The sequence below is a fragment of the Colletotrichum acutatum genome (assembly GCF_030867785.1).
Source record: "Colletotrichum acutatum strain CBS 112980 chromosome Unknown BDZ83scaffold_19, whole genome shotgun sequence".
Lineage (NCBI taxonomy): Eukaryota > Fungi > Ascomycota > Sordariomycetes > Glomerellales > Glomerellaceae > Colletotrichum > Colletotrichum acutatum.
In genome coordinates, this window is record NW_026849013.1 from 461,409 (window position 1) to 484,468 (window position 23,060).

The 23,060-nt window shown below is 50.7% G+C and overlaps 8 protein-coding genes across 8 annotated transcripts; 4 read left to right on the plus strand and 4 right to left on the minus strand.

Moving 5' to 3' along the window:
- Nucleotides 1-100: 100 nt before the first annotated feature.
- BDZ83DRAFT_789977 (RNA polymerase III subunit RPC82) lies at nt 101-2,751 on the plus strand (the record flags this gene model as incomplete). The annotated part of the gene is made up of 4 exons (XM_060515703.1): nt 101-561; nt 621-683; nt 790-1,539; nt 1,600-2,751. Exons 1-4 carry the CDS (start codon nt 553-555, stop codon nt 2,749-2,751), a joined length of 1,974 nt encoding a protein of 657 aa, XP_060368247.1. The 5' UTR covers nt 101-552.
- A 531-nt stretch (nt 2,752-3,282) lies between these two features.
- Nucleotides 3,283-5,119, plus strand: BDZ83DRAFT_610594 (mitochondrial carrier domain-containing protein). The gene is made up of 7 exons (XM_060507600.1): nt 3,283-3,510; nt 3,569-3,606; nt 3,673-3,714; nt 3,817-4,064; nt 4,159-4,336; nt 4,406-4,660; nt 4,736-5,119. Exons 1-7 carry the CDS (start codon nt 3,447-3,449, stop codon nt 4,820-4,822), a joined length of 912 nt encoding a protein of 303 aa, XP_060368248.1. The 5' UTR covers nt 3,283-3,446; the 3' UTR covers nt 4,823-5,119.
- BDZ83DRAFT_789979 (uncharacterized protein) lies at nt 5,120-6,917 on the minus strand. Its single transcript, XM_060515704.1, has 3 exons — nt 6,578-6,917; nt 5,884-6,449; nt 5,120-5,830 (listed from the first exon to the last, which is right to left on the minus strand). The coding sequence occupies exons 1-3, from the start codon at nt 6,851-6,853 to the stop codon at nt 5,263-5,265; spliced, it is 1,410 nt and encodes a 469-aa protein (XP_060368249.1). The 5' UTR covers nt 6,854-6,917; the 3' UTR covers nt 5,120-5,262.
- A 266-nt stretch (nt 6,918-7,183) lies between these two features.
- BDZ83DRAFT_767861 (fungal-specific transcription factor domain-containing protein) lies at nt 7,184-9,343 on the minus strand. Its single transcript, XM_060515293.1, has 4 exons — nt 9,240-9,343; nt 9,134-9,159; nt 8,364-9,062; nt 7,184-8,291 (listed from the first exon to the last, which is right to left on the minus strand). Exons 1-4 carry the CDS (start codon nt 9,283-9,285, stop codon nt 7,257-7,259), a joined length of 1,806 nt encoding a protein of 601 aa, XP_060368250.1. The 5' UTR covers nt 9,286-9,343; the 3' UTR covers nt 7,184-7,256.
- Nucleotides 9,344-10,790: 1,447 nt separating this feature from the next.
- Nucleotides 10,791-14,477, minus strand: BDZ83DRAFT_610603 (SNF2 family N-terminal domain-containing protein). The gene is made up of 10 exons (XM_060507601.1): nt 14,200-14,477; nt 13,567-14,144; nt 13,399-13,509; nt 13,126-13,346; nt 13,037-13,067; nt 12,776-12,981; nt 11,875-12,718; nt 11,636-11,821; nt 11,322-11,571; nt 10,791-11,266 (listed from the first exon to the last, which is right to left on the minus strand). Exons 1-10 carry the CDS (start codon nt 14,395-14,397, stop codon nt 11,243-11,245), a joined length of 2,649 nt encoding a protein of 882 aa, XP_060368251.1. The 5' UTR covers nt 14,398-14,477; the 3' UTR covers nt 10,791-11,242.
- A 277-nt stretch (nt 14,478-14,754) lies between these two features.
- On the minus strand, nt 14,755-14,970 carry BDZ83DRAFT_610607 (uncharacterized protein). Its single transcript, XM_060507602.1, has one exon. It carries the CDS (start codon nt 14,962-14,964, stop codon nt 14,761-14,763), a length of 204 nt encoding a protein of 67 aa, XP_060368252.1. The 5' UTR covers nt 14,965-14,970; the 3' UTR covers nt 14,755-14,760.
- A 301-nt stretch (nt 14,971-15,271) lies between these two features.
- Nucleotides 15,272-17,239, plus strand: BDZ83DRAFT_649043 (uncharacterized protein; the record flags this gene model as incomplete). The annotated part of the gene is made up of 6 exons (XM_060510239.1): nt 15,272-15,562; nt 15,636-15,659; nt 15,890-15,916; nt 16,021-16,351; nt 16,410-17,048; nt 17,130-17,239. 6 exons carry the CDS (start codon nt 15,272-15,274, stop codon nt 17,237-17,239), a joined length of 1,422 nt encoding a protein of 473 aa, XP_060368253.1.
- A 474-nt stretch (nt 17,240-17,713) lies between these two features.
- Nucleotides 17,714-19,461, plus strand: BDZ83DRAFT_649044 (uncharacterized protein; the record flags this gene model as incomplete). The annotated part of the gene is made up of 3 exons (XM_060510240.1): nt 17,714-18,062; nt 18,117-18,961; nt 19,390-19,461. 3 exons carry the CDS (start codon nt 17,714-17,716, stop codon nt 19,459-19,461), a joined length of 1,266 nt encoding a protein of 421 aa, XP_060368254.1.
- Nucleotides 19,462-23,060: the final 3,599 nt, after the last annotated feature.

Consider the following 23,060-nt stretch of genomic DNA (forward strand, 5'->3'; position numbering starts at 1 on the left):
TGCTTCCTCCATCGCCCGTAGTTTACCTTAGGTAATCAAAGTGATGAGTCGCAGAATCCGTGAATCCCAGGTTTCCAACATTATTGAGGCTGGTGTCAAGCCACAAGCCACATGCCACGGTAAGCACCCGCCATCCCAAGAAGGCCTCAATTGACGTCTGAATTTCAGGCTCCATTCAAGCGTCGCAGATCCATTCTTACCTAAGTTTTTGGCACTGCACCTCAGAGGTTCTAGCCACGCCTTCCATCCACCTGGAGCTTCAGCCTCCATGACTCTGTCGGTGACTCGGCGCTTTCCATCGACTTTGTCCCCCACCCCGCCTTAGGTGGCCCGCCGCTCAGAAAAAAAGTTCCCATACTTTTATTTCAGTCCCTCCACCACTTGAAGACCGCGACCCTCACTGCGACAAAGTCATCTGTGGCCAAGTGCTTCGTTCAATACCCAGCATACGGCACTGTATTATCTCAATGACTTCTCGGTAGCTTGTGTGGCAGCTCTAGGGATATTGAGAGGATCTCTAGAGTCAATTGATTCCTGAATCCAAGTTTCGCCATGTTGGTGGTAGGTTTCGCATCGCGCTGATCAAGCTGAAATCATAGTCTCTCTAACTCCTCCACCAGACCAAGCATGGCGCTGAGCTTTGCGCTCACCTTGTCAACGACATATGCGGCGAGCTACCTGCAGTAAGTTTCAAACACCATCTCCATGTCTGACACGGCGCAACACAATCGCACCTTCTACATATTATGGACCCTCAACAGATCATACTAACAGATGCTCTTCTTCCAGCGAATCCTGGCTGTGCTATTCAGTAAGGGCAGGTCTACCATTGCTCAACTTATTCAAACCACTGGTCTTACTCCGCGGCAATTGCGCCATGGCCTAGCCCTCCTCGTTCAACAGAGCCTCATTTACCACGAGTCCGATTCCAATAACAAGATCGGCACCTATGAAGCGAATCCCGATGGATGCTACAATATTATCCGAGCTGGAAAAATCATCGAGATGGTTGGCACCGAATTCGGCCCCGCGGAGCAGGAGATTGTACAAACCATCATGCAGCTCGGCCACGCTAGGGTATCGGATCTCTTACAGGCTTTTGAGGGGAGGAACGGAACAGGTCTCAATGGCGACCATGCGACGAACGGCCATGTCAACGGCAACGGCTCTAAGGCAAAGGTCAACGGGCATGGGCCGTCGCATGCGGCTCAGGAGCTTCACGCTGTCTTGAATCGGCTAATTGTGGCGGAAATTGTTGATCAGGTTGGGCCCAAGACGTTCAGAAACCCTGAAGACGTTTACCGCGAGATCGAAGAGGAGGTCACCAAAACGGCCCCTGGCGAACGAGCGACAGCACGAAACAAAGAACTCATGCAAACAGAAGTTTCAAAGAGACTCCGAGAGGCACGCGACGAGAGCAAAAAGCTGAAGCGACAAGTCGGACGAGGTAACGTGTTTTCGACCAAGCGGAGGAAGCTTGCCAATGGCCGAGGAGCAAGAGAATCTGCAGACTGGGACGAGGATGTACCTGAGATCGACGTGAGTCTTCATCTGCACGAAAAACTCTCTTCCTCTTCCCTGGCTAATCACAAAGTTTAGTCCCACATTGTTCTCAGGGTCAACACCGAGAAGTGTCTCGTTGAGCTGCGAAACCAGAAGCTAGCCCAGTACGCAGCCGATGCTTTTGGAGAAGTCACCGGCCTCGTATACCACACGGCTCTACGGCTATTGACGCAACAGGTGTCCCGCTGTCAGTTGGACCCGAGAATCGACTCTGATAACGACGCAGACGGTCCAGGCTCAAACTCACGCCAAGTCACTGTGACCAGTCTGGAAATACTCGAAAACCTTGATGAATCCATTGACGTCTCTCATGGAGTTGGAAAGGCTTCTGCAGATCAGATTGACGTTCGCAGTGCTGAGAAGGTCAGAGCCACGCCAGGCCAGCCTATGTACGATTCCGACGATTCTGATTACGAACCTCCGATGGCTCCGAGGGCTTCTGCTCGTCCCAACATGAACGGCGCAGCAGATTCGGGCGTGTCCGAAGACGAGGGGCCGCGGGCAGCTTCTGGATCCCGCGAGGTCAGATTCGAAGATGGGCCCATATTTGGCGCTAGCCGTATCGATCAAATGCGGCAGCATTTGCTACTACTATCTGAAAGCCGGCAAGGCTTTCTGCGGCACTGTGGCAGTCAAGGCCGAGGGCAGTGGACCGTCGATTTCAAGCCATTAATCGAGGGTTTCAAACAGACAGAGGTGGATGCCGTCATCGAGCAGTCATTCGGCCGGCATGGACTGCGTTTGACTCGCATTATGCGAGAGAAGGGCAAGTTGGATGAGAAGATGCTCCCGTCTCTCGCTCTCATGAAGAAAGGAGAGGTTCAGGGCAAAATGCTTGCCATGCAGATGGCCGGGTTCGTTGATGTTCAGGAGGTTCCCAGAGATGCCAGTCGAACAGCGACGCGAACAATGTTCTTCTGGTTCTTTGACATTGAAAGGACCGAGGCGCAGCTGGTCGATGACTATTACAAAGCAATGCTTCGATGCCTTCAAAACTTGGAAGTGCATCGGTACCGAGAACGGAACATTTTGTCATTTGTTGAGAGAAGGGACGTAAAAGGCAAGGAGGAAGAGGTCATGACTGCAGAACACTACAACAAGTACAGCAAGTACCTGGAATTGCAGAGCAAACTTCTTGCTCACGTCATGAGACTGGACGAACTAGTGGGAGTCTTCAGAGACTACTAGATCGAGGCATAAAACCGTACACAGCGACTCAAGTACCACCATCATCGGCATATGCAATGAGGTATTGGGCGAATGGCTCAAAATGGGGGATGGCAGAAGGATGATAGATACCCAAAATCAAAAGGAAGCGCAGTTTTTCCCAGGAACCACGTCTCAGCATCATACGCCACTTCGCCGGACTCGCTGAAATTGGGGTGTGATTCTCGAATTCGCCCAAGCGGGAGCTTAGCTACCCCGACAGCACGATGTGATTCCGAGTGAGAACATGTATATGGCCGGTACGGTAGGTCGTGGTCAAGTGAATCCATTTCTGCTATAAACCGAGCCGCAAGTCAGCCCGATCGGTCGAGAATGGTCGGAACTAGCGTACCGGTCGGTAGATAGAAGCTGCTTCGGCGCGGCGAACCAATCCCTACCGTGCTAGGCTCCACTTCCCGGTGCTCGGCGGTCCAGGGTGGCCTGTCCCTGCAGGGTCAGCAAAAGTTAAGCTGCGAGTTCGGTCCAAAGTGGTTGAGTAAAAATTTCCCAGCTGTCGACTCCAAAACTTTGAATCACCCTTCTCTTTCGAGCTGCTCCTGATATCCGTGCCCCCACGACCTGACGACAGTCCGAACCTCTGGAACCCGCCTTTTTTGCTCTTATTCAATTGGGACTTTTAGTTACCCTTTCGCACTTCATCGCAGATTCCTATCAAGATGTCTCCGACTGCTAGTACTGGACGGGAGAAGGAGTCGAACACCGCGCGACTCCTGGGCTCCGGTATGCTCCCTCTTTTTTGCGCCCGCGCGTGAAAGCTCGGCGCGCTGACGTTTTGCAGGCTCCGCTGGTATCGCTGAATTGGCCGTCTTCCACCCCGTGAGTCCCACGAAGAGCTACGATTAGTTGATGGGCCGTGGGACGAGAAGCTAATAAGAAGCTCAGGTCGACACCATCGCTAAGCGCTTGATGAGCAACCAGACCAAGGTACGCCGGACCGAGCTCCACCCCCCTCCCTTTCCTGCCTCCCGCAAGCAAAGCTTCCACGACATGACGCCCCGAGAAAGCTGACACTTTTTCGCAATCAAGATTTCCGGCGTCGAGCAACTCAACAAGGTCATCTTCAAGGACACCGCCAACGCGACAGCGGGCCGCAAGTTCGTTTCGCTCTTCCCCGGTCTGGGATACGCCGCCGGCTACAAGGTCCTCCAGAGAATATACAAGTATGGCGGTCAGCCCATCGCCAGGGACTTCTTGGCCAAGAACTACGGCGAGGACTTTGAGCGCGCTTTCGGCAAGAAGACTGGCAAGGCTATCATGCACTCCACCGCTGGCAGGTGAGTGAAATTTTCCCCTCCAGGCGCAAAGCTCGGAGACCGAAGATATCTGTGGGGACCCAACTCGCATTCTGACGCGGCGACTTTATCACAGTTTGATCGGTATCGGAGAGATCGTCCTCCTTCCCCTCGACGTCCTCAAGATCAAGAGACAGACAAACCCCGAGGCGTTCCGCGGCCGTGGTGTCTTCAGAATCGTTGCCGATGAGGGCTTCGGCCTGTACAGAGGTTGGGGCTGGACCGCCGCCCGTAACGCTCCTGGTTCTTTCGCTGTAAGCACACTCCCAACTCATTTCCGGGTCTGTAGCAGCGACTAACTGGTGTTTCTTTCCTATCAACAGCTGTTCGGTGGATCCGCCTTCACAAAGGAGTACCTTTTCAAGCTCGAGGACTACAACAAGGCCTCGTGGTTCCAGAACTTCATCGCCTCCATCGCCGGTGCCTCTGCCTCCCTCCTCGTCTCCGCTCCCCTCGACGTCATCAAGACCCGTATCCAAAACCGCAACTTTGAGAACCCCGAGAGTGGTTTCAGAATCATTTCCAACATGATGAAGAACGAGGGTGCCACCGCTTTCTTCAAGGGTCTGGTTCCCAAGGTAAGACTATCCAGCAGCTCCCCCCTCAACTCCTTCCCCTATCGATCACCTGCTGACACTCGGGTCTCCTTCTAGCTCCTCATGACTGGACCCAAGCTGGTCTTCTCATTCTGGCTTGCACAGACCCTCATTCCCGCCTTCGACGGCATGATTAAGAAATAAACGAAGAAGGAGAAAAGGAGCCTAGACGTGCACAACAAAAAGAAAAACAAGCAACGGCGTTGGATGGGTAGAACGTGGAGTCTCGGAGCTGAGCCCGATAGATCGTTGGACATGACGAAGACTCGACGAAAGGGTATAGACAAAGATGAGAAAGCGAGGCCTAGCAGCTGCCCAAAAAGAAGGCTGGCTTGCGGCCCGGTTAATGTACAACAAAGTAGGGTTCATCTTGATGAGAAAAATCGCCTCTGTTATTAATAAAGATACATATCAAAGTCAATGCCTCTACCGGGAAATATCAAGGCTCTTAGTCCTTGAGGATGTGACTTTTCAACCTGTAAAAGCCCTCACGCTGCTATTCAAAGCTGTCTGTGGGTGTTCCATTGCTTGGCAAAGCTTAGCTTGAGAGTCAATATGACACACTTAATGGGTAAACATAGGTTCTACAGCTTAGCGATGACATTGTCTTTCGCGAGCAACACCTCAATCTCTCGTCCTACGGTAGTCCCTCTCTCAATTGCCCCGTCAATGAACCCTCGCCATCCATCAGCCCAATCGGCGCTCGCGAAATGAACTCGGCCTTCTGGTCTTTGGAGCTGCTCGAGCCACTTGGTCATTGAGTTGGGTCCCCAGCAACTCCAAGTGCCTTTGGCGAGGCTATCGTTGGCCCAGTCGTGGGTGAGGTAGGCTGTTATCTCAGCTTCAGGTTTAATGCTATTTTGGAAAGTTGCAGTAATCTCAGTAGACGCCTTCGGATCGATGTGATGCGAACCATAGCCAAATCCGATGCAAAAGTTGCCAGAGTCTGCTTGGTCAGTGGTGCCGTTGTGGTCTGAGAACGCAAAGCACCACGGTGAAGTCCCGTATCCATTCGCCATGGAGAACCATCCGGGTTCAGGTCTTGCAAGTCGGAAATGAACCTTGCTTCCCTTGTTGATGTGACCTGCCCGAATGGCTTCCATTCTGAGTGGTGAGAGCGGCGGGGAGAAGGTTACGTCTGACAGACAGTTCCTTGGGCGTACTGTTAGCACCTTCAGTACTCGAGTTGAAGGGGAATCACTTACAAGGGAATAGTTGAGATACAATACTTCGCCTCGAACCGATGTCCATGCTTCTTGAACACCACAACAGTCGATCCCTTCTGCTCTACCTTTTCAATCACCGAGTTGAAGAGTACATGCCCGCGGTAGTCTGCTAGAATCGCCCGTGCTAGCGAGGTCATGCCTCCTCCGCCAAGCTTATACATGCCAGCAAGCTCGAAGGTCCCAGCCATAGAGTGGCCTCCCAGAGCATACCACCGCAGAACTTCAGTGAAACCGCACTCGCTGCCGGGGACGGCGCCGAAGGAGCTGATCATAGCGTCGAAGAGGTCCTTGTCACGTTGGCTAACGTCGAGCTGATCCAGACGGTCTTTGGCGGAGAGGTGATCGTACTTAATCCAGAGCGCAGGAAGACGGAATGGGTCATGGGGATAAGGCATCAACTCGCGACTGGACAGACCATCGACTGAGAAGAAGGCATCCGCGACGTTTTGAACCGCTGTGTTGGTTTCGAGGGTATCGACCAGCCCAAGCTTCGAATCTTGTGGTGTGTAGAATGTGTTTTCCGCGGCAGCTGTTCCTGAAGACGTCTTCAGGTAAGATTGTAGACCGTATCGGTGGATTTCCGTAAAGACGTGAGGTTGGTGCCTGCTTGTGCTCCAGTTAGTCGGCCTGCACCATATGCTTGGAGACAACTTGAGAAGACTTTCCAGTGTACCCATGTCCCGCCCATCTCAAAGTCCTCTCCTAGCGCATTGGCTGTCCATGTCCTCCCTCCGATACGATCTCGACCTTCCAAGAGGAGAACTCGAGCGCCAGAGTCACGGCTGAGGTTGCGCGCGGCAATGAGGCCGGCGAAGCCGCTTCCTATTACGATCACGTCGTATGTTTTTGTGATGGAAGATTCCGGAGTAGATTCGACGACTGCCTTTGTACTTAGACCGACCGTCTCCCCGGACGGAGTCCAGAGGTAGCCGTCTCGAGTTGAAGGCATGGTGTGAAAGGAGAACAACGGGGTGTATGATTGCTAGAGCAAACTGATAAAAACAAGATGTTCCATAGCCTGAAGCCGACTGGAAAATCAGAGCCCATTTATGCCCATGTCCATTACTCCCGTCTCTGCTATCGCCGGTGTCGACTGCATCGTGGCGGGTGGGGACACATATTTCCTAATTAGGACAAAAAGTGCGAGGTGCGTTACGACATCCTGAAGCGTGTAGACATATGGCATTTATCTGCCGAGACCTCCGAATTCGCTGATAACACTGTTTCTTCTTTGGACGACCCCATTTGCGTACTTTTCTGCTCGCCTCGCTTCCATCAAAACCAATGTCTGGTAAAATCTGCGTGTTCTTTCGTCTAAGTCTAAGCTGAGGAATGCCATACCCGTTGCAGCTTTACCCCAACATTGTCTCTAGCCCCTTTTCCTCCATTACATCGATCCAATGGCAACTCTCCCTTCCTGGATTGAGATAGTTAGAGCGACTTGTGGCATTTGCGCCATCCAAGCGCGCCCAAACTTCTTCCAAGATGAGCAACCCATGCCTCACGGGCTTCAGTCGAATCAACTGGTAAAGCCAACGGGTGCGCATTCTCACAAACTCTCTCCACCTTGTAATTTGTTCCGCACTGCCTAGAAATTCAGTTCCTTCACCGGCAACATTCTCTCTCGAAACTAGACCGAGAACGCTTCCGGCGATGATGAGAGGTAAAAGTTGTGTCGACACGGTGCCAGATGTGACGGGTATCTCTTCCATGGTCTGAAGGATCCTAAAAGCAAAACGATGAACTTTTTCTGCTTTCTCATTAATCTGTCCATTAGCATCGAGCCTCGCGTGATCCTTGGCGGTTGAGGTTTCCACCAGCTCAGGGAATGCTCTGTACAACTCAAGCAGAGCCGCCAGCCGGTAACATTGCTCCATGGCGACGAGATGACCTGGAGGTGTGAACATATCGCCACTGTCTGCAACTGATAACACAGCTGAATCTTCGAGCCTCGAGATCTCCTCTTGTAAGATCGTGGCATGTTGCAAAAGATCCGAGTACGACGTATCCTGGACGCCATCACCTCGTCCGCATAAGCCCAGACTACTCAGAGCTCTAAGCTTCCTGAACAACGTCGCTGTTTTTGCCAGGTATATGAAGGTGATTGTCCCCACGCCTGTCCAGGGACACGGACGCGTTTGTCGAGAACGTGGCGGATGGTGGTAGCAGAAAGCGTCCAGATAGGATAGAGCATTGGGGGCTTGGTCCACGATAAAGGAGCTCATGGCTTCCCAGTAGACCATAGATGAGACCACGAAGTCTTGCGTCACGCTCATTGTTCTTCTCTGGTTGGTGGTGTCCAGATGGTTAGATGACATCCAGGTCTTGAAGAGCTCTCTTGACCCGTGGAGATGCATTAACCCAGTGGAAGACACGTCGTGCCACGCCTGTTTGTAACACTGTCAATCCTAGACTGCAGGGAAGACGGATTGAAGCTTGGAGAGCGTGAGAAAACATACCGATGTCATTCCTAGTAGAATAGTTCCCAGAAGCACATCATCTCCAATATCAGCCCCAACTAGTCTCCCTACTTCAGGCTCACTGTAGACGGACACTTCAGACTCATTGATATGAGGTGGTCTGGGTAGCTGTTCAGAGAGATACGAAATGGCTTTTGTCTGGAGTCGTAACGGGACAACAACCCTCGACTCCTCATTCTGGTAGAGATGGGCGGCGGACATGCTCAATACGCAGTAGAGCAGCAATGGCGACTGACTGAACAGCCTAGGCACTTCCGAGCGGAACGGATTGTGCAAGGAGTCGAACGATGAGAGGACATGGCAAATTGTAGAGAAGTAGTAGTGCAAGAGTGCTGATACCTCTCCCGAACAGTCCTGAAATGGTGTGATTGTGCTGATGCTCTTCAACGTGCCTGGCACTATTATGGTGTCGAGGTCTCCAGTCTCAGCATGAGGAGGCGTATCTTGAAGATGCTCAGATGACAGGGCGGTCGAATGCTCTCTAACTGCCGAGAGTCCTTGAATACACTGAACCGACTTGGTCGTCTTGCAGCTGCCAAGATTGGTCGGATTGTAACCAGAGACCGTAGTCTTCTCATACTTGGTAGACCATCTCACAGGTCGCTTGTATCCAGGGCACTCGGTCCCAATCCTTATACATCTTTGACAGCTTGGCTCTTGCTCGTCACACTTGACGCGCTTTTGGTTTACAACCCAACATTAGAATCGAGTTCCAAAGCTGATGGAAGTGCCAGTCATAACTGACTTACCCTTCGCTTACACACGAGGCAACCACCTAATGTAATCGGAAGACAGACGCTTGTTAGTTGGGGGGAACGACCACAGTTGGTATTAGAGGCCGCGTCTGGTACCCACTTCGAGACTTTTCCTTCTTATTCCGAACGGAACGGTCCATCGTCATTGAAATAGATGAGATCTAGAATTCAACGTCTTTGAATTGTGTTGGTCAATTCTGGAATCTGGTGGTTGTCGGCTTGGTGTTATCGGGTTCCCCGCACCCTCGGAACTTGTACGGAACGGTTCTGGTGTTGTAGCGCGGAACCGGCTCCGACTAAGATAAGGAAGATAAAGGGCATTTGACATGCCCATGATGGTAAGTAATTTGCTTACAACTAAATGTGCTGGATGGTTTCGGAGAAAAAGGTATCTCAGAGAGAATTCTGCACCAAATGTAAGATTGAACAGAGTCGGTTTCGATTGCATGGACCTCCCGTGCCTGATGTTGGTATGGGGATCAAGAGGGTTGACAGAAAAGTTAAGGCAATTGGTTTTCTTCCTCGTTTGACATCGGGTTCGCTCTGTAGACTTATCAATGTTCCTTCTTCTTTCCACTTCAACTATTTGTACAGAAACTAAGAGGCACAGTTCCTGCGTCCTCGAAGAACCGCAAATACAGCTGAACGGCATACTGCGGTTGTTCAAGACCGCGAATCTCAGCTTTACAATCAGCGGCGCCCACACGAATTGTACTGGTTTACAGATCTTTCAAAAAACTATCAATAAAGATACTAAAAAACCAATATCTAACACTCGATATCAACAGCTTTGTCGATCTCGAAGCTGTAAGGAAGTGCAAGCTCTCGCAGCCGGAGCTCATGATGGTTGGCGTATTATGAAGCGTTTTCCTACCGGAAAAGTCTATGTACTTACTTGGACTCTCTAAACTAAGTAGCTAGAGCAGCCTGGAAAAAGAAAGATTCGCAAGGAGTGTATTGTCTATTCTCCCTCTTATGCTCGTCAATGGAGGCTGATGAGACTCGGGGACAATGCAACGATAGGGGGCAACAGCCAGATATACCACGCGAATTTCAAACTATAAAGCGTTTAACTGACACCAAGTCTCTCATCAGAGACGCATTGACGTTTACAGAGCCTTACTTGCCTTATGTAAAGTCCTACAAACTTCCTTCCACAATCCCTCGTCGTTCCACCAGAATATGATCATCTTGCCCTCCTCAGACCGCCACATACGACCATACCCATTGGAAAATTCGGGATCCCGTCCGCTCTCCCATAGACAAGCCAATGAGGGCCGGATTAGTAGTTGGGTCGGTGACGACCAGCGAATACCTGGTGTTGTATGTTTTTTGGTGTCCCCGAGTATTTTTTTGAGGGGATCGTGGGTTTGTTGTTTTAGTGGGGCCGCATTCGAAAGCCTCTGTAGCAGCGGCCAGGTACTTGGTGACATGATCAATGTATCAAACAAAAATTGTCTTTTTCTGACGTGAGACTTATCGAAATTCATCATATGTGGCTCCTGTAGATGAATTTATTACATATTCTTTTGTTGAATCGTGGCTACGTACAGTGTATCTGCGACCAAGTCTACCTAATAACGGAGGATCGCAGACATCTCAGCACTATGAGCTGTCATCATTCGGGTGGGACGTGATTACTAGCTAACACGCTGAGTAGCCATCTCTCTTGAAAGTTCTTTTGTAATCCGATCTGCTAGGTATATAGGGAACCCTATTTTCTCGCTCGCCATACCGGCTGCTTATGTGGCATGCCATAGAGTACGTCCGCTTTTGCGGTGGTTGATGTTTTATAGAAGGTTTCTTATTTACATGGTCCTTTACCTTCTCTTGGAGAAATCCAGGTGAGGAGACGGAGAGACAAGAGAAAGTCTAGCTGTCCTTCAGCACATCAGACCTTTATTTTCGCACGTATTCAGCTCCTACGTGCTCTTCCAAAATTCCATTAGCCTGGAACGCCAGACTTGCGCTTCTTTTCAATCAAGAATGCCCTACTCCGTGCGGCAGCCCGAGGAGCTTCACAGCTTATGCTTCCTGACAACTAATTGTACATCGTGAATAGACAACTGCTTGTTGAACATCATTGAAACACCGTTCCTTCGTCTAGTAGATGAGCTGCATTAGATTCTGTTATCGCGTTAGCACAAATTATATCTCGGAGACCGGAGAATTAAATACTCACTGCAAGCTGTTTCTTGCCATTTTCACCCTCCTTGATCTTCTCTCTTCCGAGAACCAAGTTTGCCAAGACTTTCTTTCTCATTTGCCGCTCTAGAACTTTTCGTTCGATAGTGCCTTTCATCACAAACCTTGTGACAGAGACGGCATGTTGCTGACCAAGTCTGTGTACACGCGCGATGGCCTGCTCCTCCACCATTGGATTCCATTGCGGCTCTATAAGTATGCAATGGTTTGCGATGGTCAAGTCGAGCCTTCAACTAGGGTCAGCGACGACGTGCATTAGGAAGAGGAAGAAAGGATGGGAGAAGCTCTTACCCTTGGCCTCCACAGCTAATGGAAACCAGAATCGCCTTGATCGTCTCGTCGTTCGAGAATTTCTTCAAGGACTCCGTTCTTACAGCATACTTCATGTCGCCTCGGTAGCAACAGCTGGAGATTCCACAGTCGTCCAACGCACGCTGCATAGTTTCCAACGTTGTCGTCCAGAATGAGAAGATCACGCTGCCGTTGTTTAGCGCAGGGGGTTCTTACTTCATCACTTAACAGCAGCTTACCATTTCTCCCCCCGAGGAATGCTTTCCACGAACGAGGCGACTGCTTTGACCTTGCTCGACAGTAAAGGTTCCGTGGCTAGTGTTTGTGATTCGACTTGAGAAGCGACCGGGTCTTCAAGATCTGTATCTGGTTGTTGGGTATGTAGCTGTCTCCGAGAGCATTCCACACAGATCTGTTGCTGGTTTGCTTTCATGTCGGTGAGAACCTCACGGATATCATAGGATTCTTGAGCATCTGTAATATCAGTCCCGCAGTCAAAGCATGCCTCGTCCAAGTTGTCCAGGATATGATCCAGCTCGTCCACCCCTGTCTCTGATTCACTCTCTACTTCAGATAAAGGGCTTGGGTTCAGGCGTCTTCCTCGCTGTCGAATCCCGTTGTTGCATATGTATCTCATGTCGTTTACTCGGCGAAATGCGTGGATGTAGGAAGATCCCTGAGCCCCGGCTTCGGAGTCCAACACATCGCTGATGAATCGGCGCGTTCCATCCCTTGCTTCTTCATACATGGATTGCTCAGCAGTTGTCATTTCGACCTCTTGTATGGCTTCTTGTATAGACGGAAGTTCGATAACTTTTTTGCTTCGATGGAGGGTGACCATTCGCATCAATTTGCGAAGCAACTGGAGGCCTCTTTCTTCTACCTGCACCTTGCAGGGCTTTGTAATGTCCCTGTCAAAGACCTCGAAACTGTCGTAGGGATATACTCTCAAGAATTTCAGGAGACTGAAAATGTCTTGTGTTCTGTTTTGTAACGGCGTGCCTGTGATACACCAGCGGTGCGTTGCCTCGAGTGCGCACACGGCTCTCGCATTTTGCGTGCCTGGAGACCTGATTATGTGGGCTGCTTTGAGTTAGCAATATCTCCATGCCGACTTGCGTATACGCGTAGGAGACCGGCCTTCATCTAGGATCACACGGTGCCATTTCGACTCTACCAGGGTCGTTGTGGACGATTTCGCTGACCGTGACCTCTTGAGTTCATTCCATTCAGCAGCAATAATGTTGTACGTCGTGATGACAATGTCGCATTGCCTGAGTCGTGCCCTTGGAGTCTTTCGAGTATTTCCATGGTAAATCAAACTTCTGAACTCGGGAGCCATATGTCTGTGATATCAGCCATATGTTGCACATTGCGAAGTACCTATAAGAGTCGACTTACTCTCTTATTTGGTCTTCCCAGACAACCAGAACTTCCACCACCCAATTCAGTGAATTGCCCGAATGATGAAGAAGGAAATATCCACATACGCGATAAGGGAACAACGACCAATGTTCCCAGTATGTTCTCGGTGGCGTCAGGCGAGTCCTTGCCAACCTGACATGAACAGTCACTCTTCGGATCTCTTGCCGCCGCGCTCAGTGCCAGCATGGTGAGCGTTTTGCCGAGGCCCATTTCGTCGGCCAAAACCCCCCCGCGAAAGTCTTTCGGAGCTTCGCATTGTGTGAGTCCATTGATATTGTTCTTGTACCTGTGTAATTTAGATATTTTGATCCACAGTAGTTGTAGGAAGGATATCGTGCCTTGAGAAACCGAATCTATCTTTGTAAGATTTCCAGACATCTAGCCGTCTGCTCTCGAAGTCCCACCCCTGCTCTCGATCGAGCAGAAATCTGAGTCCTTGTTTCTGATGTCTGAATTTACAATGTTAGTCGTCGAGCGATAAGGTTGTTCTGGTGGTATTCGCTGACCCTTTCAGTCGAGCCCGTAGTAGGTCTGGCTGCGGAGCTTCCTCAAACTCTTCATCGTTTCCGAGCTCATCGAAAAGATCATCGTTCTGGCTGTTGTCGCAAGCCCATTGCAGAGTAATATCGCCGTTGAATGCAGAGGTCATAACAGTGTTGTCGTCGGGAGATGACAGGCATTGGGGGTTGACGTAAGGAACGTCGTACGTACATCGATCCGGAACTTGGAGGAAAGCATGACAGCTCTCTAGAAACGTACTTACAGAGTCGGATAACGCGCGGGAACCGTATAAATTGGCTGTAGCTGATAAGACAGGTGAGCTGTCGTTGGTGACTTTTTTCAGGCGTTGTCTTCGCGTGACGGGCGGCTCAGGGTTCGATACATGCAAGCGTACATCGAGCAGCACTTTCGCCTTATCCGAGAGGGTTCTGAAAATATCGATTGCTCGGCGTGGAAGTTCATATGAAACACTTAATCCATCAAGGGACTTCAGATATTTCGAGCCGTTCCATGAAAGAAGGTCGAGATCGTGATGGCTAGCTGTCTTTGTCGAATCCGTCAACCGAAGGGGAATTCCGTCAAGCTGGTCATCGCCTCAGTCCACACGCTTGAATTAGTGATGTCTAGATTCTACTGACCGAACCATAGCATATCTCTGGGGACACTGGGTTTCGAGAGCCCTCTTGCGTGGTGAAGCCATTCGAAAGCCAGTGAGCATCGTCAGTTGCACCTGACTGCTCTTGAAACTTCGCTTCAACATTTTCCGGTATGCCTGAATGAAGTTTCCGTCGCTTGGAGGACGATCCTACGTGGACTGAAGCGCTGGTCAAGCTCATGTTCACATGCTTTGCAGACGTTCAGCAGAACCAGCCAGCCAATTCCTTTCGGGGTGTAGTAGCCCCGACGAAACAGCCCAAGGTGTTTTTATCAGATGCCGTAATTCGATTGTCCATGCGATCTCTCTTAAACAAGGCAGGCTGCCTGGCACGAGGCACACTTGTTCAAGCCCCCGCGGCTTGGAGGAGGAGCAGCTGAATTGTGCATGTTCGACATCCCTGCTGCTCACCGTGATGCGCTCTTTTCCAGACTATCCTCGGAGATCATATTCACTCTAGCTGATTCAAGCTACCTAAATCGCTTGGTTCCGGCACTCGTAGTCAGGGGAAAGACGTTGGATTCCATCCAAACGCAGACTCCCTTTAATCGATTCGGTTCCTCCTAACCCTACCTAGATGTAAAAATCTCTGCACAATTCTCGCCACTTCGGGTATCAGCTCCAGCGTCTGAATCGGGGTTCTGTGCTGGTTTGTGCAGCTAGTCCGCCTAACGCTGTGTAGGTGTGACAAGGCAATCGATGTGCAGGCTAGCATGTACGTTGCCAACATTGTGCGAGGATCATGCATGCTGTCAGCAGTCCGCTGCCAATCAATTACTGAGGCTTCCATGTCATCTGGATCTTACCATGTAGAAGTATTCAAAACGGCGTTCAAATTTGAGGCTGATTTGACAAAATGTGAAGGCACTGTCGGCAGCGTGCATGTCGCATACTTCGTTTTATGCAAGGCACTTTTGACAGGAACCCAGTTGAACTCAAGACTTTACCTTGATTTTCAATTCTCAAGTGGCTATGAGGTAACTTAAAGGACGACGAGGAATCGCTGTTGATGCGTTTACAGACGCAAAGACTCCCTACGCCTTCGGGGACTCGTCATGGCACTCTTGGCCCTTGCGAAAAGCGAATGTTCTACGCAGAATTCGAAGAAAATTCAAGACGCATTTGAGCAGTTTGAACAAGCACTATATCCCAGTGACGCCAAATTGTTTCGTGGTCTTTCTCTGGAAGATGTTCAGAATGCGGCCAGAGCTGTCGAGCGCGAACAGAGCGAACGGAGAGCTTTACGAAATACTCGTCGATTGGAGCCGTTCTTCGAGGCTTTGAAGACACTCGGAGTAGTTTTGGAACCTTTATGTCAAGGCATACCATTTCTATGTTTTGCATGGGTATGTTGATCATGGCCTACTCACAGATGAAACCGTTCAGTAGTTGGGTCTAACACATTTGGGGTCATACCAGGCGCCCATCAAACTGTCGATAGTTGTAAGTTTAATTTCAAGAGGCTTTGAGATCCTCCATATAAGAGAAGTTGACAATATTGCGAAACGAGATATTCGATAGAAACAAAGCCTACGAAAGCCTGATCGATGTATATGCCCAGATCGCGAGAAACCTGCCTCGCTTTGAACGGCTCAGCGAAGCATTCCGCAATCAGCCCGAGTTTCAAAGTGTGTTAGTAGAAGTATATATGGACATACTTGCAATCCATCTAGATGTTTATAAGATTGCACGCCGACCTGGTAGGGTTTAATCGCCATTCGTATGAAGATCACTGATTAACTTAGGACTAGGCTGGCGAAGGCTCTTCGATTCTTGCTGGAAAGACTTCGGCTATCGGCTCAAGGCGATTCTGTCGCGTCTTGCTACCAATAGAGATCTAGTCGACCGAGAAGCTGCCAGCTTCGAGATTGTGGAGGCAATGGATGAAAGGGAAAGGCTGATGCGAGAAGCAGCCAAGAGGGAGAACGAAAGACTCGATGAGTATGCACGCCAAGTCTTCGAGTGGTTGCAACTCGGTGTGTGTGACAGAGAACAAGAAGATCTCTTGAACGACTTCCAGGAGGCGAGGGTCCCAGAAACATGTGAATGGTTGATGAGGCATTCGGAGGTCATGACCTGGCTTGACGAAGAAGATAAACGTCAGGTTTTATGGCTGAAGGGAAAACCAGGCTCAGGTGAGTTAGACCACAAGACCCGATGCTCCCGTCACAAACTATAGCTTACTCGGTCCAGGGAAGTCAACGCTTGTCTCGTATCTGATGCAAATGGCGCCAACTTCCTCGAGATCAGTCCTCATGTGTTGTATGAGCTCTGAACTCTTGAGGAAAGGCGAACAAAACCCTGCTTGCACCATTTTGAAGGTATTCTGTGCCAAGATGCTACGACTTAACCGGCGTTTACTCCCATACATATATGAGGAGCATGTCCGATTTAACTCAACCCTCCCGCTCACAAAGGTCAGACAAATAACGAAGTTACTCGTTGACTCTCTCGGCCATGTGTTCCTTGTGGTTGACGGAATTGACGAGTACCTCGATGGCGACCAGGTCCGCATCTTTGATGAGCTATCACGACTTCTCAAACCACCTTCTGACACTGCGGATGGTCTAGGCGCTCCTGAACCGGCTGATGGAACTCGCATGTCAAGTGTCAAGCTGTTCATCTCTTCGAGAGAAACCCGGCCTATTCTCCGAGAAATTAAGAAAAGATGGAAGCAGCCAGCCGTGATCAATCTTACCAAGGATAAAGAGCATGCCCTCGTGTCAGAAGATATATCTAGATTTGCCAAAGTGAAGCTAAGAGCTCTTCACGACGAGTTTGATGAAGATGTCCTGCAAAGCATTCTTGAAAGTCTCATGAGTAAAGCCGATGGTGAGTCTTCTCTGAAATACAAGCGTGTAGCAAAGCCACGGCGATAGGAAGCGAAGCTAGTCTGACACTTCATTACCACAGGCATGTTCTTATGGGTCCATCTAATCATGGGGTTTTTGCAAGACCAAGCAAGTGTTGAGGACTTGAGATCAACTATTGACAGACTACCGAGAGGCTTGGAAGGAGTGTGAGAAACCCATAATTGATATTTCAAGGGCCTCTGATGCTAATCAATGGACGGAGAAGATATCAAACCATACTCAATCGGATAAAAGATAACGAATCCGACCTCAATCAAACCATTTGTGAGAGAATTCTGGGACTACTTACACTCTCTCTTCGACCAATGAAGGGATTCGAGGTCTGCGACGCCATTGTTTTTCACAAAGATCATGGTAAACTCGACTCGACGACGAAGTTGAACAAAAAAGTACTCAACCTCTGCAAGCCACTGATTGAAGAGAAACCTAGTGGCCAAGTGTCTCTAGTACACTTCACTGCCAGAACGTGAGACTGACTATCCTCCATACTATGGTAGAGCGTGAGGCTGATTGCACCACTCCACGAGCAGTTACCTTCTCAGTAAACAAAGCGGGCCATTCGTGTCACCTGCCAAGGCGCAGACTGAGATCGCCCTGTCTTGCCTTCGCTATATATCTACAAGCATGTCCTTTGTATCATTGGCCTGCCCACTTCCAGTAACTGAGGTTATCAAAGGATACCATGACCTGTTTCCCTATGCCCACGAGTTTTGGTTCGATCATTTATCATCAAGTGTCCACATCGGATCCGAGACAGACTTGCAGAGACTCCGAGACAAGACCATGACGATCTGGGCCTTATTCAAGAAGGTCAAGTCAAGCAACGAAGTCGTTGAAACCGAGACCCGGAACTCTGATGCAGATGCAGATGCCCTTCTTGCTCCTCTCTTCAACTTCTTGGGCCCGGCCAGAGAATATCACATCTTCAAAAACCGCAAATCTGAGAGTTCTAGAACGCAGTTGGTACCTCTCAGTAAGTCCTGTAAGGACCTGACGAGCAGGTCAATGGCTGACTTAATCGGTAAAGGTGCAGAGCAGGACCCGACGAGACTCTCTGAAGCCTATCTCAAATACAGCTCGATACTCGAGTCGCTTCTCAATAACGACCCCTCACTAGAGGCCTATAAAGCGCTTGTGTCAGCTAACGACTGGAAAGAATTCGGCAAGAGACACGCACATGGCGCTTACCGATGCCGATGGGCTGGATGTACCCAAGGTTGGTCAGGATTTCAAAGTGAACGAGAACGCGACAACCACGAAAAGTCACACAAACCTCAATTCCGGTGCAGCGATTTGGATTGCCTCATCGCTTTCGATTCAAAAGGAGCCCTGAGAAACCACAGAAGACAGTATCACGTCCAGGAGAACGACTGGACTCTGCAAGCGGGCGCCAAGCCAGAGAATGGTACCATACCAGAACAGCAGATGACCGACGCGTATGTTTCTGTGCCTCTCAGCGAGCCAGAATTTGAACAGCCGTGGCACATATCGCCAAATTTCGAAATCATACGACAGAACGCATGCGAACTAGCCGATAAGACGCAGAAGCGAGAGCTCGTCGGGATCTTGGAGCGCATGCCGGGTCCTGTGAAGGACGAACTCAGACGTGAAAAGACAGAACCGTTGGAGTACCATTTCAGGAAGAAGGCGATCGGAGACTTCAGGCAACTACAAGATGAAGAGATGGTGAAGAGAAAGACGGCATCTGAATCAACCGGTGCTCGCCCAGCCAAAGTGAGGAAGATGATGAAAAACACGGCAAGAGTTGAGCTTGCCGAGAAAAAGATTGATTCGTCTTTGAGCGAGGTACTTGAAAATGTCAAAGCGAGAACTGAGGTGAACCCAGAAGCGGGCGGAGATTGGACTGATGGGGTAAGTCATCTGTGGAAAGATTGATGAAGATGCGTCGTCATTGAAATGATCATGTCGGGCTTCGCGGTGGAACACCTTATGTTCAGTGTACGATAAGACCCAAACCCTTCAAAAGAGTCACAGAGCGACGAGCTTTGCAGCGATATCTCGACTGCTCGTTCGATCGGTGACCCGATCAACACCGCAATGCTTGGTATCGCGAACGTGAGCTTGTGGTCGTGGTGTTGCGACTCACCACAAACAATATCAGGATATGTCTCCACTTTACCGGCTCATCCCTATCTTCCTACGTACCCCGGCCTCGCGACCCACATGTAATATCTTCCTAAACATGCTTTCAAATTGCGGTGAGAAGATCACTTTGATCTGTTCAAGAAGATTCCGGATGTTTCTTGGTTTGGGTTAATCTGGTACACGGTAGGGTGTAGGAAGTGCGAAGAAACGGCGTTCGTGTACCCCAGGACGTGGAGAACGACAACCATTCTTTGCTCTGGAAGTAGACCAGAGCTCTCTGTTTCCATGCTTATTGCACAACAAGTTGACTAATAAGCAATATTCAACCGTCACGGGCCTTACGGCATGTCACTTCCCCCACGTCGCCCACATTACAAACATTCGCTTTCGGCGGGAATCGAACGGTCATTTCTCCAGTGTCTTAGTCAACGATTCAAGTTGCTTCCCCTCCTCCGCGATATTTTAAGGGTCTTGGGGTCTTGGGGTCTTGGGGTCTTGATCGGGCGCGACTCGTGAGCAACCCAGACGCGGAGGACTGGACTGGGGGGAAGTAAGGTACTCGTGAAGAAAAGGAATCATCCCCGCTCTTCCAATGCAGACTTCCAAGCATGAAGATGGATCAGTGGAAAACGAGGCCCGTCCGTCGTGTCGTGAGCCATGAATGCAGCTTTGGTTCTCGAGACTTATGTGGACCACAGTGTTCACCAAGTGGAGGGCTTAAACCTGGAAGTCGTTCCTTTCAGGGTCTTTCTCGAGACAGTGTCAATATCGTCGGTCGAGCGGCCGTGGGAAGAGACGTGCATTGTTGTCTGCTGTCGCGTGCGTGCGTGTCTGCGACTTTTGACTCGTCGATCAGTCCATGCAACAATGTGTCAGGTGGTCACGAAAGGGATGGATCATGTCCTACTGCAACTCCGAATCTGGATTCTTTTTTTGGGGGGAGAAGATTTCCCAGATCCGAGGTTGGCGAGGGTAAGGTTGTCACGCCGTGCACATTGCGCAGAGGGTTTGTGGTTGCATTGTCTGGGGTAAAGGCGGTGGTGGCAGGATGAACCCTCTTGCATCTTCGAATGGGTCCTGAAGAAATGACGTCGATGTTTTGATGGGCAGCGAAGGGGCTGGTGCGACGGCAAAGCACCGTTGTGGAGCCCCCTTTGCCTCTGACGGTTTTCGGCATCGTCGTCAAAAACGGGGCCGTGTGCCCTCACGGAACCGTTGGATGGACGTTGCAAAACGCCTGTGCTGGGACACGGCAGCGGGATAGCGCACCCGGAAACGAAAAAAGGCACGACAATTCCACGAGGGTGTGCGAACCGCGCCAGCGGATAGTTCGACCCGGGCCGGGACGATCTTCAACGGCTGAAAAGCCTCAGGGAAAGGAAAGTTCCGATTGATACACTGTGAGGTAGTCTGCACTCTGGGACTGTAGACGGGCCTCAATTCGACGAATGCAACATCCATCACGGCTGTCGTCTGTCGGCATACGGGATTGGTTGCAAAAGGCTAGGTTTGGGGGCGGTCTCGTATGGTCCGAAAGCCCGACGACACGCCGATGATCCCTTCCCTCGGGACCAGGGGAATGGCCCACAAATCGAGTCAGCAAACGGTTTCACGTGTGTGGTCACCTCTGAAGCAGATAATACTGGATTGGGCTCACGTTGAGAATAGCAAATAGAAGTGTAAGCGATACGTAAATGGCCTAAATTGAGAGGGCCAAGAGCAGCGTGCCGAGCGTGAAGTGTCATAGTATGGGATGGGATAACGCGGCCCAGGATGGATTAGGTGTGTGAAGTTGTGCGGCGTGTGCCTGCAAGGCGTGGGGCCGGACGGTGGAATTAGAAGAAATGGAATCTGTGAGGGAAGGTTCGGGTCTGGAGTTGAGTGGTCCCTCAATCTCTCTCTGATCTCTGAGCCTCCTCCAGTTCCCATAGTTTTTCATACGCATACGACGCGGCAGGTCCATCCATAGATCCATACTGAGTGGGTGAGTAACTTCCTCAGCCTCTGAGAAGTGAGAAGGAGGTAATCTGTGTAATCTGACCATCTGGCAATCGCATTGGACAGACCGTCCCGTCCGCAGAGTTCCCAGATTCCCTTCCCTTGGCTCCCGGAACCCATGCGCCAGAATCGGATAATCCTCATTTCAGGGGCGGCAGGACTGAGGACAGAAATCTGTCCCTTGCTGCTCGTCCAGCCGCAAGAAAAGGAGGTCTTGTGCCCCGTCCCGTCTAAAGGTATCCAACGCGTTCCCCCAAAGGAGGCTCAGAAACTCAACCACCATTCATTCAACCTCCAATCCATTCTCGAGCAACGTTCGTGGCCCGGTACTCCGTACAGATACTTCACCCAGACCACCTGACACTCCTTTCGTTCGATACAAGACACCACCCACAACTCGACTGATACTCGGCCGCATGACCGTTTGTTGACCTCTCACTTCATGCTTGCCATCTCCATCTGCTCTTTTCACTCTTCTATCCCTGGTTCTTGAGGTACTCTTACCATAGGTATCTACCGTATCGTATCGCACCGTCCAGGCGGGTAGCCGCGTTAGCAGCAAATCAACCCACGTTCTTCATCGACTTCGTCATCGGCACTGGTTCGCACATTTACCAACCCCCTTCAATCACTTCATCGCTCTACCGACACGGAGTGCTGCTGCGTACTGCGTGCTGCGTGCTGTATCGACGGGACTCTGTGCCAAGGCAAAGGGTCAGGTAGATCTGCGCTACTGGGCATACTGCCTCAAACCCGTTAGGCGCTATCCGTACCCTAGGAGAAAATCGGACAACGGCGTGGACTTTCAAGAGTTCTCTCACTGCCTGTTGCATCCGTTTTCCCCATCGCGGCATCGTCTTTGCTGCACCGTTGCGTAGAAGCATCATTCAGGTGGGCTCGCGCGCTACTGTGTACGGCCTGTACTCTTTTTGCCCCCTTGGCCAGCTGCACCCTGTACCGAAAGGATACGGGAAGCCTGAAGGAACAAGGTTGGCTCTCATCTGGCTGGTCATCTGCTTCTCATCGGTACCTCCCTATCGCAGGAAGACACTTGCCCCAAGCCAGGATTCCTGGACATCATTCTTGCCATTCCATTGTACCTTGTCCCCTCGCTCTTTTCGAAAAGTATTGAGAGACATTGACATTGGCATTGATCGAGAAGAAGAGGAGGAGGAGGAGAAGAAAGCAGAGACTGGAATTTGATTTCTGGAATCCTATTCTCAGGATACCTCAGTACTGAGTACTTGCTCGTCTTCAGCTACCTTACCTACCTATTCTTGCACCGGTCGGCGGTGATCCACAATTTGCTGCTCAGCGCACAAGCTACAACCGAAGGAAAGTGGGACCCCAGCAATCGGTTTCCTTGGTCTTTCCCAAGTTCACAGGCTTCCTGGAAAGACCGTGTGTCACTGTGCAGCAGGTTGCATCGACGGCATCCACTCTGGGAAAGCACCAACCAAGCCGGACTCGCGCCGCCTGTCTCCTGCTCCTGCCGCAAGCCTGAGCTGGGCTGTCTCCTGCAGTTTCTCAGTCGCTCCCTCCCGTCCCTTCCCGCCTCTCTCTCTCTGTCGCCTTGCCCTGCCAGCCAGCCTGTCTGCCTGGCACTTGCCTTGGCCTGGCCCCTCCCCCTTCTCCTTGCCTTCCAGCCCAATCCCATCCCGCGCCCGTCCTGCTCCTGGCTCCCCTCTGCCCCAGCAGCAACAGCAGCACCAATAGCAGGCCTTGATTTGCTCCCCAATCCATTTTCCCAGGTTCCCCAAAATCCAACATTGGGACCAAGCACCTGCACCACCCAGAGAGCTACCTGCTCAGCGGTCCCACGACCAGCCCGCCCGTCCGCATAGCTACCCCTTCCCAGTCCCACCAA